Here is a 16,952-nt window from a genome sequence, read left to right as displayed (position 1 = left end):
TTTTCCATACATGCATGGACACTTATGGAGGTTAACAAAAATCTAACTACGTAGGATTTTGAAAAATTAATGCAGAAAGTATATGATGATATGCTAGAAGATAAGATTAAATATCAAAGATTGATTGGGAAAATGTTGTATTTGACATTAACAAGGTCTCATCTAACCTATTTTGTACAAACACTTGTCAGTTCTTAGGACTACCTAGAAAATCACATTGGGATATAACAATAAGGGTCATGAAATTTATCAAGAGAGCGAGAAAAAGATCTGAGGATTTTGTTGAGTAGCCAAGTTCTTCATTAACACCTTTTTGTGATACAGACGGTCCTCTTGTCCTAATACTAGAAAGTCAATTTTAGAATTCTTAATTCAACATGAAGCTCATTGATTTCTTTGAAATCAAAGAAATGAAGTGTTGTATTACGAAGCTCAGCAGAAGCTGTGTACATACATCAGCATGGCCAAAGCAGTTTCATAGGTAGTATGGTTGACTGATTTATTGAAGGAATTGAATGGTGCACTACAAGTTGCAGCAAATTTGGTGTTTCATGAGCGTACTAAACACATCGAGATAGATTGTCACTTCATCAGGTAGAATATACAAAAAGGGCTTATCAAGATAGTACATGCAGGTACCAAGGATCAATTAGCAGATATATCAACCAAGGGATTGTCACGACCACAACATGATAACCTAGTAGGCAAGCTGAATATTTTCATATACCTGCCAGCTTGAAATAGGCATAACATGTAATGATTTAAGGGGTAAAGTAATCATTAGCAATGATAGATATTACAATTAGTTAGTTAGTATTGCTGGAAACGGACACGAACAATGATAAATACATTGTGATGTAACAATACTCGTTCATTCTGTCTTCTTCATTCACTCAATAAATCTCTCTTTTCTCTTTTTAGATTTTCTCCAATGAGTAGTGTCAATGGAGTTTGAGTGATAATCAAGTATAGAGTCGTCTATCAAGGATAATCTCTCGTTATGAGCTAGCTTTTGGGGTTGAGTTAGGCCCAAGTATGATATATCATTAAATTAATTTTTGTTTGCGAATAAATGAATCTAGAGAAATGAAAACATTCTATGTAAATTTAGCTGGAAAAAGTATAAATGAATTTGTGGTTACGAACAAAGTGAATAGAAACAACATTCCATTTATTGAATTGACATGTCCAAAAAGGTAAAGATACATGAACATGACAGAACTAGTAAGTAAGTAAAGTGAAGTGATGAAGCTGCATTTATGTATGTATGCAAAGCTTACTTATTCTGAACAAGAGGTAGATCGATGGTTCACAAACACATAATAATTTTTCAATCAACAAGTGTAACCAGTAGGATATTTTTTTCCACAGACGTTGAGAAGGATGTTTAGAGAGAGTGATATATCCAAATTAATTCCCAGCACATCTGCTTTTAGGGCTGTGCACAAGCAAACCGCGGCGTCTAGGTCCACCAGTCCGTCAATCAAACTGCAGCATGACGAAGTTGGAGTAGTCCCGATAATTACACCCACCAAATCATTAAGTATATTAGCACATGCCCCAAATTTCAAAATATCAGTTGAACAGTCTGCACTTACAAGAGCAAAGAAGAGGAGATTAAGTGATAAGAAAAGGGTAATAGAGGCCTGATTTTTGGAAGCCATGTCAATAAGCTAAGGTTAGGCCTAATTAATTACGCAGTTTAATTGATGATTGAATTCATGTGCTAGTAACGACGGCTATTTATACAGTTGAATATTGCCTATTGGTAGTGCATGGCTTTTAAAATATTTAGGATTTGATTTAATTAATACTTAGTACCTTAATTACATGTTTCCTGCACATGCTACATATATTATAGAATTGCATGTAATTAGTATTTATATATTTAATTACGAATTCCAGTTATGCTACATCTATTAATTAGGTAGTTTAATTGATGATTGAATTCATACATTCTTTTTTATTCAAGCCATCTACTCAAGTTTTCATTTAACGCTTTAGCTTCCGCCCCTGGACAAGATCCCTTTTGTCCGTCACATTTCTAGACCTGTGTGCATTCTTACTAAACTTAATTCCCAAGCTTTCTGCAAGTACACATTTTTTTTTTAAAAAAAATAAAATAAATGGTGCCATCCACCCACATTTTAATAACATATAATTTACATAATATTTGAAGGTTTAATTTGCTAGCTTTCGTATGTCACCTAATTAATTTACCATCCGAACTATATTTATAGTTGTTGCTATTCTTTTTCTCTATTATCTTCACTAATATATTCTCCTTGTATACATGCATTTAAATATTTTACTTGAATCATGGGTTTTATGGAAACAAACTATCTAACTTCAAGCTTGATAAGGTTTTGGGAGGTTTTCATTTCATTTCTTTTAGCTTTATTTTACTTGACACGAAGTTTATAAAAGTAAGAATTTTTTTTTTGAATTTATTAATTAAAAATTAACAATATGACAAATGTATCAAAATGTTATTTATATTTATGAATTTAAAATGTTAGTAAAAAATTAAGATTAATGAGTTGCTGGAAGAAAAAGGAAGGAGTCATTCTTTTTTAAATGGATTAAATATGAAAGTTGGCCAAACAAATTGGAACGATATTTATTTCCCCTTTCAAAAGTCTATATTTTACAATTTAGGAGTGAGGTATTTGACCAAGGTTTTTAGAGAAAAATAGCAAAAAGTCTGTTGTTGAAAAAATAATTTTATGAAAAGCACTTATGTGAAATACATATACGCAGACCATACACTAGTCCACTAATTTATACAGGTAGAAAGGATATTTCCATAAGACACTCGACAACAAATTCATGTACAAAGGAGTTAGTGAAGAAACTATATAGCAATTATAATGTAAGTAGTGCAAAGTTTACTGAAAAGACTCAAAATAACAATACAATAGTGTGATAATTGAAACACACTAAACAACAATATATCACTAGTACAATGACAAACAACAACCACCCAAAGCAAGACCAGCACTATACCTTCTAACCTCTATCTAAGTACATGTCCTGTATATCCTCCCATCTAAAATCATGTCCTCAGAATCTAAGGTTGGGTTATCTCTTGTTTAATGTGTTTTATTTTTATAATTTGGTTTTATTTTCATTAATGGCCCCTTAAAGTTGTTACCAATTTTTACTTGTACACTTTAATTGAGCTTTGTTTATTTTAGACACCTTATGTCGGTTCTCGCTATACCCTTTTGACACTTCTATCTTACATGAGAATTGAGATAGTGAGTGTGATACATAGTTACTGCGCGTGTATTGAATCATTTTCACAAACGAGAATTGCAAAAAAAAAAAGATAAGAAAAAAGTTCATTGTTATTTAATAACTAATTTTTAGAACTAAGAAGAAACAATCGTACTTTTGAAAAATAAGTTTTTCAAAGTAATTAAATTCTTTTAAAAGTGTTCCATGAAAATTTGATATGGGTGAAAAAGGGGTCGAGGTTTGGAGTGGGTGGGTGAGGAGAGGACGATCTTGTGGCTGGTGGGGTGGAAGAGCGATTGGGTTTGGGGTTGGGGTGGATATGGGTGGAGGAATATCTGGTGGTTGGTGGGGGTGGAGGGCAGTTGGGGTTGGGGTGGGTGAGGGTGGACAGAAAACGGGGTTGGTTGGGGTGAAGAAGACGAACGGGTGGGCAATATGGCGACCTGAGTTTTTCTTTAGAAAAAATAATTGTTTACGTTTAGAATGCCACATGTCATCAAATCCGTGTTAATTTTTTTTTACTGAAAAGTCATTATTTGAATTTTTTATATATATATATACCACGTGTCTTTATTTGACTCGTCACTTTGACACGTAATCAGCGAGTGTATTACACACACTTGTATATGTGGGTGATAGTTAAAAGTGTCAAAATAAAACAACAAGACCCTACCTTGTCTAAAATTAACAAAGCTCAACTAAGGAGTCTAAATGAAATTTAGTGACCTATCGATTTGAAGTTGAAATTTCTGGTCTTTATCACTACTAAAAAATTCCAAAAAGAGACGGACAAAAGTGTCGCTGTCCGTCGCTTTTGGCCAAAAGAAACGGCGACTGTGACGTAATCACGTTTGTCGCTTTTTAGCTCGATGCTTTTCTAAAAACGATGGACAGTGTTGCTAAGGAGCGACAGACTACGACAATAAGGAGAAGGGACAGACTCGGTCGCTTATTTAATTTTCTTTATTTTTAATTTTCATAATGTGACGTAGTCCGTTGCTTTTTGTGAAATTTGATTTTTGAAAATCCCCAAAAAACAACGAACAAAAGAATTCTGTCCGTCGTTTTTATGAAAATTTTATTTTCTGCAGATTCAAAAAAGTGACAGACTAAACGAAGTTGTCCATCGCTTTTTTGGATTTTAAAAAAAATTAAAACCGAAAAAACCGACGGACTAAACCACGATGTTCGTTGCTTATATATCTTTGATCCAGAAAGATATTCAATCTCAGAAGTACTTAAATCAAATATGAACACACAGAAATGTTAGTTTTCATTATATTGAAAGAGAAAAAAGTAATCGATATCCATTGAATATTATTCTTTAAATTGGTTCCATCAATGGTTGATCCATTTGGTGCCATTTGAGTCTCGCAATAATTTAATTTGTTAGATTGCTCCATTGGCAACCTCAAGGAATGTAACATCAAGGCAGAATGTGGACTCCCTTCATGTAACACCCCTAAATATTAATTAAGAGTGGCATGTCGATTTATCGTTGCTTAATTACTACACTATGTTTTATTCACATTTTGGGAAGTTAAAGTATTGTGATATTTGCAAACTTGCTTAACATAATTGTGATCGTAATTTAAGGGATTGTATTTGGTTATTTACGTAATATTATAACTGGAATTATTTATAACTTGAAAGGGAGGTGAAATATTGATGTACCGTCGTCCCATCGACGGTTCCGTAGGTGGTGATCGTCGACTGGAGGTCCAAGCATCTGGAAGCAACTCGGGCACGCTGTGTGCATTCTTACTAAACTTAATTCTCAAGCTTTCTGCAAGTACACAATTTTTTTAAAATTAAAAAAATGGTGCCATCCACCCACGTTTTAATAACATATAATTTGCATGGTATTTCGAGGTTTGATACGCTAGCTTCCGCATGACACCTGATTATTTAACATCCAAATTATATTTATAGTTGCTGCTATTCTTTTTCTCTATTATTTCCACTAATATATTCTCCTTGCATACATGTATTTAAATATTTTACTTGAAGGATTTTATGGAAGCAATCTATCTAATTTCAAGGTTGATAAGGTTTTAGGGAGGGTTTCATTTCATTTCTTTTAGTTTTATTTTTACTTGACACGAAGTTTATAAAAGTCACATTACCATCTTCTTGAACATATGGCAGACAACCATAAAAATGTCACATAAATTATCAAGAAAGATAATAACTTTAGTTTTTTTCTACAATGCGACTTATCAATTTCTCTTACAATAAAGGGAATTAATAAAAACAACATTTGAATTGACACGTTTCTAAAGGAAAACGTAAAGGTAGAGTAAGTACCTTAATTAACTGATTCCTGCATAGTATTTTTCAATGCTAGATCTATTGAAATGCATGTGAGCCTGCACTAGTATTTTTAGTTAGAAACTTCAGTTATCAAAGCCATATATAAACTTTATTCCCTCGCTTTCATCAAGTATAATACACTTTTATTTAATTGAAGCCATCCTCCAACGCTTTCAAGTCAAAACATAAAATGCTTCATCTTAATTGAGAACTCAAAATTTGAACTCTATAAACATAGGTGCATGTTAAGACAAACTTCATCATGATATTGTATTCCGATTATAAACTGTTTCATCTTAATTATTTATTATCAAATGGAAAAAACATGTAAATTGGAACAAAATGAGCTCATCTTTATTCTCAAAATGATTAAATGGATACTCTTCAACATCAATGATTTATTTTTTACTTCAGACCTTAATTATAAATCCACAACCATTGTCATTGTTTTCGTAATGGTTCCATTCTATAGTTGAGAAGGGGTGTGCATTCGGTTTTTCGTTTTGATTTTATACTATTTGGTTTGGGTTTTCGGTTTTTGACTTTGAAGAAGTGTAACTCAATCCAAATCAAAATAAATTTGGTTTGGTTTGATTTTTCTCTTTTTGATTTGTTATTTTTTTTCGATTTGGTTAATCGGTTATGTCAATAAATAGAAACATAACAAAATTTGCAATTTAAAATTATATATATATATATATATATATATATATATAGATTTTTTCTATTTTTATTTTTCTGAATCCGAAACCAAATAAAAAAATGAAACAAATTAAATATAAATCCAAAACCAAACTAAGGATCCAAAAAACCAATCCAAATTAGAATTTGGTTTGATTCAGTTTGGTTTTTCAATTTAATCCAAATAGTGCACACTTCTAGTTGAGTGTGTAAAAAGAGAAAAAAAATATTATCGTTGGTAAATTGAACAAATCATTTGGCAAATTGAGTTACCAACCAAATGTCAACTTATATTAGTCCGTTGCTAAAAAACTACTCGGTAAATATTACCAACCAAAAATCAGTTGGTAGACATCCAAAGATGTTGTTACAAAATTTTAAGATATGGCCCTGAAATTTCCGTTGGTAATTTACCAATCAATTTTTTGTTAGTATATCGTTAGTACCTTTACTAACGAATTGAAAAGGAGTTAGTAAATTTTTTCTTCATTTTTCGATTTATACATTAGTAATTGGTTTGTAATTTTAGTAAAAATAAATTTGTGTTGGTAATTTTCCAATAAATTTTAAATAATTTTTTAAATCTTTTTTTGGTTTTCCATCCGGTGTTCGGTGCCACACTGGAGCCCAACTAAATCTGGATTTACGCCGCAAAGTCCCACATTGGGTGGTAAAACACTTTCTAACAAAGCTATTATGTACCCAACGAAAATCGAACCTGAGACCTCTTGATTAAAGATGCAGAACTACTTACTACTACACCACAACCCTTGTTTGTAATAAATTTTAAATACCTTAGTATGATTATTTATTTTTCTAATAAATTTACTAACTAATTGTTAGTTTATTAGTAATATATCATTCAAGTTCAATGCTAGCTTAGTAACTAACTGACAATATGTTCAAAATATTATTAACTGAATGATTATTCAGTAGTAAAATATTTATTAATTTATTGCATTTAAAATTCTAAGATCACGAATATCAATCCAAAAATATTAATCAATTTTATAAATCATATATGAATGAAACAATGCAAAAGCAATGATAACAAGTTAAATTAATATTTATATATCATTATATCAAAAAAAATTAATTTGAGCACGTTTTACCAAAAATATTGACCAAGTCTAAATTTTGGCCAAAAGTGAAAACGTCTAACAATACAAATTGGAAATGAAAGTCTCAAAACCTGAAACAAGCATCTTGTTAGATATAAAAATGACCTTTTGAAGCTAATCGAACTGACAAAATCCATTTACAAAAAATACTAAGCAAAATCAAATTTTTGCCAAAAGTTAAAAGTGAAATAGCTTAACAGTACAAACTGAATATGAAAACCTCAAAATCAAACCAGTCATCCTATAAAGGGAAAAATGACCTTCCACAGATAACCGCGCTGACGAAATTTAAATTTGAGCATGTTTCCCAAAAAAATTGACCTAATTCACATTTTAGCCAAAAGTTATAAGTTAAAACGCTTAATGATACAAACTGAAAATAAGCCTCAAATCCTGAGTCAACCATCCTATTAGATCAAAAGTGAATTTCTATGGCTAACAGCGTGATCAAATTTATGCCTCGTATTTTTTTTATACGTAGTGCGCATCGTGATCTAGAAGACGTAAAGAAATATTAGGCAAGGATGTTATTTCCAAATGTGATATTAAGTATGAGTTGGTTAATGTAAGTGCCATTAACTTTAAGTGAGGGATTAATTAGTGGCTAATTTGGATTGATTTAATCCAATGGGCCCCACCACTCAAGGCAAAAATTAAAAAGGGATCAGATTGTGGGGTGGCCTTAGTGGACAGGTGTAGAGGGGGGCTGCTTCCACTTCATACTATTAAATGAGGTGGAGAAATCCACTCCATGCTATATAAAGTGGTGAAATGCATTGCTGCATATCATCTTCTTGTTCACCACTTGTTTTAGGCAGCCATGGAAATGGAGAAACCAACCCTGCAACTCTTGGCAAGCAGCTGCAAATAATTTGGTTAGTAATCTCCTTGTTTGGTGTGTTAATTCTTTAGAATACCCTTGTTAATTATCCATTAATTTTAAGAAGGGGGCGTGACCAGTAGCTTAGGAAGTTTGTTTTAGTTATTGAATGTGCTAAGTATGAATGGAAACCATAATCGGATTATTAGTGGTGTCATGTTGGTGCTTGGGCTGTTTATATGATTCTTTGGGTTATATGTGTTATTGGTATTGCTGTGGATAATTTGGATTGTTGTCGGATTGGGACGAAGTAAGGAAAATAGGGGAGGTGCTGCCGAATTTTCGTTAGATTATTAGCTAGCTTACAAGAAAGTAAAGCACGATGTTTATCTAATTGCGGCACGATTGTTGCTTGTTATAGATTAATAGCTTGAGCAGTAAATATTGGACGTGCGGCTCAATTATACGGTATGTAACGCTGTCCCTTCTTTCTTTGCTTGGCATGACTTTTAAAAATAAGCGAATAACGGACAGATTTGATACTTACCTCTAAAGCGTCTAGGTGATGTATATTCTTGCTTCCACAATTATTCCTCTATATATCGGTTATGTCTATGGCTATGATGATCTCTAATATCTATGGTAATGCTTCTTAGAGTCATTGAAATTTTACGTTTCCATATCGTATTAAAGGTTCATAATCTTGATAAAAAATTAATCTTTGGTAATACTCCTTGCTGGTTCACGTTGATTGTTCTATTGAGTTATAAGAAATGATTTTAATTGCATATGGTTTCTCATAATATTCTGCTCGTGCATAGAGTCATTTATCATTTCACCGAGTCCCGGGCCGGGTAATGTTCGTGCGGAGTTTCTTGCATATGTCACCGAGTTCCTCACTAGAGGGCCGGGTATGTATATTATATATATGATTGGTGATGAGGATGGTTATGATGATGATGATGACGGAGATGACGTGATGATTATTTTGCCGAGCCCCTTACTAGGGAAGCTGGGCATCTTAAATGTTAAATATATGCATGATTTTCACTTAAAAAGTATATGTGTAGCGATATTTTGTTTCAACTTGCCACATTGGTATCCTGTCATCTTTACCTTATGCTTTACATACTCAGTACATTGTCCGTACTGACCCCCCTTTCCTCGGGGGGCTGCGTTTCATGCCCGCAGGTGTAGACGCGCAGTTCGGTGATCCTCCCGCCTAGGATATCTACTCTGCTGATTGGGAGAGCTCCACTGTTCCGGAGCCCAGTCGTTTTGGTACATAACTTTTGTGTAGTCTTTTGCTCGTCTATGGGTATGGCGGGGCCCTGTCCCGTCGAGTTTCACTAATGTACTCTTAGAGGTCTGTGGACATTATGTGGGTTGTATATATATGTTTTGGATAATGGTCTGGACATGGTTTGTTTGGGATGTCCGCTTGTACAGGGGCACCCTTGTCGGCTGCGTGCATCATTATGCTTTGAATAGTGGCGGCCTTGTCAGCTCGCGTATGCTGTTATGGTTGAATGGTTATGACTCCTTATGAGACAGGTCCTCTTATATATATATATGACGTTGGGGTTTGCTTGATTTGATTAAATTCCATATTGTCTTAGTTTCAGTTGGTCATACTTAGCAGGTTTGTATGTGGGTGTCCAAAACGGGCACTAATCACGGCCTATCGGGTTGGGTCGTGACAAAGAGTGGTATCAGAGCGGTTCTTCCTCGGAAGTGTCTACAGACCGTGTCTAGTAGAGTCTTGTTTATCGGTGTGTTGTGCACCACATCTATAAACAGGAAGCTACAGGACATTTAGGATGTCATTCTTTTTTTTATTCTAGATCGTGCGATAGAGCTATATTAACAGGATAATCCCTCTCTAACGAATCCATGTGTTTTCAGCTATGCCTCCAAAGAAAGCGACAGCCGCCCAGAAGGGAAAATCGGTAGTAGAAGGTACTAGTCAGACCCGGAGAGTTACTAGGGCCCGTGCCTGGTATTATGCTCCAGTCGGAGAGCTCTGCTACACCCCCACCGCCAGAAGAGCTTAGAGCAGCAGCAGCTCCAGTTCGGGGGACACCACCAGCCCCCGAGGCCCCAACATCTGAACCTCCAGCTCCTCAGTCAGGGGCGGAGGATAGGGCCATGAGAGATGCGGTTCAATTGCTGACTAGATTAGTGGCAGATCAGGCTCGCAGGCATGGACTAGGAGTTGATCATGCGGACAGATCTGATAGCTTAAGGGCTCGTGACTTCTTAAGTTGTAATCCTCCAGAGTTCTTTGGGTCAAGGCCACAGGATGATCCGTAAGAGTTTATTCGTCAGATGCAGCGTACATTGAGGATAATCAAGGCTTCGGAGACCGAGACTGTTGAGTTGGCTACGTATCGTTTGCGGGATGTAGCTATTAATTGGTATGAGTCTTGAGAGTTATCTAGGGGTGAGGGTGCCCCTCCAGCGGTATGGGATGAATTTGTGGAGGCTTTCCAGGGCCACTTCCTGCCTCCAGAGATGAAGCGAGCTAGAGTCGATAAATTCTTGCGTTTGAAGCAAAATGGCAGGAACGTTCGAGATTATAGCCTCGAGTTTGATTCATTGGCTAGGCATGCGCCTACTATTGTGGCTGATATGGCAGACAGGGTACATCGTTATATGATGGGATTGGATCGTTATCAGATTGACGGTTGTATGGCAGTGACTCTTCAGCCAGGTATGGACATTGCTCGGGTGCAGGCATATGCACAGGGGGTAGAGGATCGGCACCGGGGACGTCAGCCAGATAGAGATTATAATAGAGGCCAGCATAAGAGGGCTAGATCAGCAGGTTATCCTGACGAGTTTCAAAGCGGGCAGTCTCAGCAGCATGTTAGATTTTCTTCCCAGCCAGCACAGAGTGCACCCCCACGTTTCATGGGTAGGGGGTTCGATCGTATGGGATATTCGGAACCTGGTCAGATCTCTAGGGCGTCAGGGTCACAGATGGGCAGGGGTTTGAGCCAGTCGAGGCCACCTTTGCCTCGGTGTTCTCGTTGTGGTAAGTCCCATCCTGGGGAATGTCATTGGGCTACAGGTGCGTGTTTTTCTTGCGGCCGTCAGGGCCATACTATGAGAGAGTGTCACCTTAGAGGTAGTGCAGGTGGTATGGCACAGCCTACAGGGTCCGTTGCTGGTTCATCTTCTTCTGTGGCTATGCGCCCTACGGGGCAGGGTATTCAGGCACCAGCAGGCCGTGGTAGAGGACGTGGTGGAGCTTCTAGTTCTAGCGGTCCCTCAAACCGTATATATGCTTTGACTAATAGGCAAGATCAAGAGGCGTCACCTAATGTGATCACAGGTATATTATCACTATTCTCCCGAAGTGTGTATGCATTGATAGACCCAGGTTCCACCTTATCATATATATCTCCATTTGTTGCTAGTAGGATCGGAATAGAGTCTGAGTTGATAGAACCATTTGAGGTAGCTACACCTGTAGGAGATTTTGTCATAGCTACGCGAGTATATAGGAATTGTTCAGTAGCTATATATAGTCGTCATACCGTAGCAGATCTAATAGAGTTAAATATGATTGAGTTTGATATTATCATGGGCATGGATTGGTTGGCTGCTTGTTATGCTAATGTTGATTGCAAAGAAAAGATAGTTCGATTTCAATTTCCAGGGGACCGATTATAGAGTGGAAGGGAAGTACAGTATCGCCGAAAGGTAAGTTCATTTCATACCTCAAGGCCGGGAAGATGGTTAGAAAAGGCTATATTTACCATCTGATTCGGGTGTATGACATAAAGGCAGAGGCACCGACTCTTCAATCAGTCCCGGTAGTTAATGAATTTCCTGATGTATTCCCCGAGGAACTTCCAGGCCTTCCTCCAGAACGGGAGATAGAGTTTACTATAGATGTACTGCCAGATACCCAGCCTATATCTATACCTCCTTATAGAATGGCACCTGCTGAGTTGAAAGAATTGAAAGAGCAATTGAGGGATTTGCTAGAAAAGGGCTTCATCAGGCCTAGTACGTCACCTTGGGGAGCACCAGTACTGTTTGTGAGGAAGAAGGATGGGTCGCTGCGGATGTGCATTAATTATAGACAGTTGAACAAAGTAACAATAAAGAACAGGTATCCCCTCCCAAGGATTGACGATCTATTTGACCAGTTGCCGGTGCAAAGTGTTTTTCAAAGATAGACTTGCGGTCAGGTTATCATCAGGTGCGGATAAGGGAGGCAGATATTCCAAAGACAGCATTCCGGACCCGATATGGGCATTATGAGTTTAGAGTGCTGTCTTTTGGGCTGACTAATGCTCCAGCGGTATTCATGGATTTAATGAATTGAGTATTTAAACCATTCCTTGATATGTTTGTTATTGTATTTATAGACGATATTCTGGTCTATTCACGTTCAGAAGAGGAGCATGCAGATCATTTAAGAACGGTACTTAGAGTGCTTCAGCACCAGAAGTTGTATGCTAAATTTTCTAAGTGCGAGTTCTGGTTGACTTCAGTGGCATTCTTGGGGCATATTATTGGAGCTGATGGTATTCGGGTAGATACGCAGAAGATTGAGGTAGTAAAGACTTGGCCCAGACCTACGACACCTACTGAGGTACGCTGCTTTTTGGGGTTGGCAGGATATTACAGGAGATTCGTAGAAAAGTTTGCCTCAATTTCAGTGCCTTTGACAAGGCTAACTCAAAAGGCAGCCAAGTTCCAGTGGACAGATGCTTGTGAGCGAAGCTTCCAGCTATTGAAAGACAAATTGACTACAGCTCCAGTCCTAACTCTTCCAGAGGGACCAAACGGCTATGTTATTTATTGTGATGCTTCGGGTGTTGGGCTAGGATGTGTATTGATGCAGCATGGCAAAGTTATAGCCTATGCCTCCCGACAACTTAGGAAGCATGAAAAGAACTATCCTACTCACGATCTGGAGTTAGCGGTCGTGGTTCATGCCTTGAAGATATGGAGACATTATTTATATGGTGTCCATGTGGACATCTATACAGATCATAAGAGTCTCCAATATATCTTTAAACAGAAGGAGCTGAACTTACGACAGAGGCGGTGGTTAGAGTTGCTAAAGGATTATGATGTTGATATTTTATATCATCCAGGGAAAGCGAATGTTGTAGCAGTTGCTCTTAGCCATAAGTCCATGGGTAGCTTGACAGATGTACAACCAGAAGGGAGGGATATGGTTCGGGAGATTCAGCGGCTATCCAGCCTTGGAGTCCGTCTAGCTAATTCGGAAGATAGTGGAGTTTCTATTCGAGAGGTTGCTGAGTCGTCAATCATAGATGAGGTAAAGAGAAACCAATACAAGGACCCTATTCTGGCACAGTATAGAGATGCAGCTCTTCAAAAGGAAAAGACCCCATTTAAGGTTACACCTGATGGAGTGTTACGATATGAAGGCAGATTGTGTGTACCCGATACTGCGGGGCTACGACGGCAAGTTATGGGAGAGGCACACTCTGCCCGTTATTCTATTCACCCAGGGTCAACAAAAATGTATCATGACCTCAGATGCTTATATTGGTGGGATGGCATGAAAAAGGACATAGCAGAGTTTGTTGCTCAGTGCCCAAATTGTCAACAAGTCAAGATCGAACATCAAAAGCCTGGTGGATTATTACAGGAGATAGAGATCCCGACTTGGAAATGGGAGATGATTAATATGGACTTCATTACAGGCTTACCTCGCACTCAACGGAAGTATGACTCTATATGGGTTATTGTAGATAGGCTGACGAAATCGGCCCATTTTCTTCCAGTCAGGACTACTTATTCGGCTGAAGATTATGCGAGGTTATATGTCAGGGAGATAGTGAGACTTCATGGGGTTCCCACGTCCATTATATCAGACAGAGGAGCTCAATTTACAGCCAACTTTTGGAGATCGTTTCAGAAGGGATTGGGGACACAGGTGAACCTTAGCACAGCATTTCACCCTCAGACTTATGGGCAGGCTGAGCGTACTATTCAGACACTAGAAGATATGTTGCGGGCCTGTATTATTGACTTCAAAGGCAGCTGGGATGACCACTTGCCGCTCATTGAGTTTGCCTATAATAATAGCTACCATTCTAGTATCCAGATGGCACCGTACGAGGCCTTATATGGGAGGAAGTGCAGATCACCTATTGGTTGGTTTGATGTTGGCGAGACTAAGTTAATAGGCCCGGATGTGATTCAGCAAGCTGTTGACAAGGTGAAGCTTATTCAAGAAAGATTATTAGCAGCCCAGAGTCGACAGAAGTCATATGCAGATAATCGGCGTCGAGATTTGGACTTTCAGATTGGTGACTGGGTATTTCTGAAGGTATCACCCATGAGAGGTGTGATGAGATTCGGCAGGAAGGGGAAGCTCAGTCCGAGATACATTGGGCCTTATCAGATTGTTCGTTGGATAGGCAAGGTTGCCTATGAGTTGGATCTACCATCTGATTTGGAGGCGGTACATCCAGTCTTCCATGTATCGATGCTACGTAAATGTATTGGTGATCCTTCTAGAGTATTCCCTGTAGATAATATTCAGGTAACAGAGGAGTTGTCATATGAGGAGAAACCCGTGGCTATACTTGATCGTCAGGTTAGAAGGTTACGTACTAAGGATGTGGCTTCCGTCAAAGTGTTGTGGCAAAATAACAATAGGGAGGAGATGACTTGGGAAGCGGAAGACGAAATAAAGAATAAGTATCCTTACTTGTTCCCCGTACCTGCAGGTAATTCAATTCCTAGCTTGACTATATTGATAGATAATGAGATTATGTAGCTGTGAGGCATCTGTAAGTTACGGAATGCAGGTTGATAGGTATAACTTTTAGAGAGACCTCGCTGGAATTTGTTTTTGCAAGACGCTAACTTAACATTCGAGGACGAATGTTCCTAAGGGGGGAAGGATGTTATGCCTCGTATTTTTTTTATACGTAGTGCGCATCGTGATCTAGAAGACGTAAAGAAATATTAGGCAAGGATGTTATTTCCAAATGTGATATTAAGTATGAGTTGGTTAATGTAAGTGCCATTAACTTTAAGTGAGGGATTAATTAGTGGCTAATTTGGATTGATTTAATCCAATGGGCCCCACCACTCAAGGCAAAAATTAAAAAGGGATCAGATTGTGGGGTGGCCTTAGTGGACAGGTGTAGAGGGGGGCTGCCTCCACTTCATACTATTAAATGAGGTGGAGAAATCCACTCCATGCTATATAAAGTGGTGAAATGCATTGTTGCATATCATCTTCTTGTTCACCACTTGTCTTAGGCAGCCATGGAAATGGAGAAATCAACCCTGCAACTCTTGGCCAGCAGCTGCAAATAATTTGGTTAGTAATCTGCTTGTTTGGTGTGTTAATTCTTTAGAATACCCTTGTTAATTATCCATTAATTTTAAGAAGGGGGCGTGACCAGTAGCTTAGGAAGTTTGTTTTAGTTATTGAATGTGCTAAGTATGAATGGAAACCATAATCGGATTATTAGTGGTGTCATGTTGGTGCTTGGGCTGTTTATATGATTCTTTGGGTTATATGTGTTATTGGTATTGCTGTGGATAATTTGGATTGTTGTCGGATTGGATCGAAGTAAGGAAAATAGGGGAGGTGCTGCCGAATTTTCGTTAGATTATTAGCTAGCTTACAAGAAAGTAAAGCACGATGTTTATTTAATTGCGGCAAGATTGTTGCTTGTTATAGATTAATAGCTTGAGCAGTAAATATTGGACGTGCGGCTCAATTATACGGTATGTAACGTTGTCCCTTCTTTCTTTGCTTGGCATGACTTTTAAAAATAAGCGAATAACGGACAGATTTGATACTTACCTCTAAAGCGTCTAGGTGATGTATATTCTTGATTCCACAATTATTCCTCTATATATCGGTTATGTCTAAGGCTATGATGATCTCTAATATCTATGGTAATGCTTCTTAGAGTCATTGAAATTTTACGTTTCCATATCGTATTAAAGGTTCATAATCTTGATAAAACATTAATCTTTGGTAATACTCCTTGCTTGTTCACGTTGATTGTTCTATTGAGTTATAAGAAATAATTTTAATTGCATATGGTTGCTCATAATATTCTGCTCGTGCATAGAGTCATTTATCATTTCACCGAGTCCCGGGCCGGGTAATGTTCGTGCGGAGTTTCTTGCATATGTCACCGAGTTCCTCACTAGAGGGCCGGGTATGTATATTATATATATGATTGGTGATGAGGATGGTTATGATGATGATGATGACGGAGATGACGTGATGATTATTTTGCCGAGCCCCTTACTAGGGAAGCTGGGCACCTTAAATGTTAAATATATGCATGATTTTCACTTAAAAAGTATATGTGTAGCGATATTTTGTTTCAACTTGCCACATTGGTATCCTGTCATCTTTACCTTATGCTTTACATACTCAGTACATTGTCCGTACTGACCCCCCTTTCCTCGGGGGGCTGCGTTTCATGCCCGTAGGTGTAGACGCGCAGTTCGGTGATCCTCCCACCTAGGATATCTACTCTGCTGATTGGGAGAGCTCCACTGTTCCGGAGCCCAGTCGTTTTGGTACATAACTTTTGTGTAGTCTTTTGCTCGTCTATGGGTATGGCGGGGCCCTGTCCCGTCGAGTTTCACTAATGTACTCTTAGAGGTCTGTGGACATTATGTGGGTTGTATATATATGTTTTGGATAATGGTCTGGACATGGTTTGTTTGGGATGTCCGCTTGTACAGGGGCACCCTTGTCGGCTGCGTGCATCATTATGCTTTGAATAGTGGCGGCCTTG

General features: G+C 37.9%; 1 protein-coding gene across 1 annotated transcript; it reads right to left on the bottom strand.

The window, feature by feature from the left end:
* Positions 1 to 1,150: 1,150 nt before the first annotated feature.
* Positions 1,151 to 1,740, bottom strand: LOC112941086 (14 kDa proline-rich protein DC2.15-like). The gene has a single exon (XM_026029941.2). The coding sequence runs from the start codon at positions 1,662 to 1,664 to the stop codon at positions 1,335 to 1,337; it is 330 nt and encodes a 109-aa protein (XP_025885726.1). The 5' UTR covers positions 1,665 to 1,740; the 3' UTR covers positions 1,151 to 1,334.
* Positions 1,741 to 16,952: the final 15,212 nt, after the last annotated feature.

The sequence above is a fragment of the Solanum lycopersicum genome, chromosome 3 (genome assembly GCF_036512215.1).
Source record: "Solanum lycopersicum chromosome 3, SLM_r2.1".
NCBI classification, from domain to species: domain Eukaryota; kingdom Viridiplantae; phylum Streptophyta; class Magnoliopsida; order Solanales; family Solanaceae; genus Solanum; species Solanum lycopersicum.
Note: the sequence above shows the minus strand (reverse complement) of the source record. Positions and strands in the feature narration are given on the sequence as shown.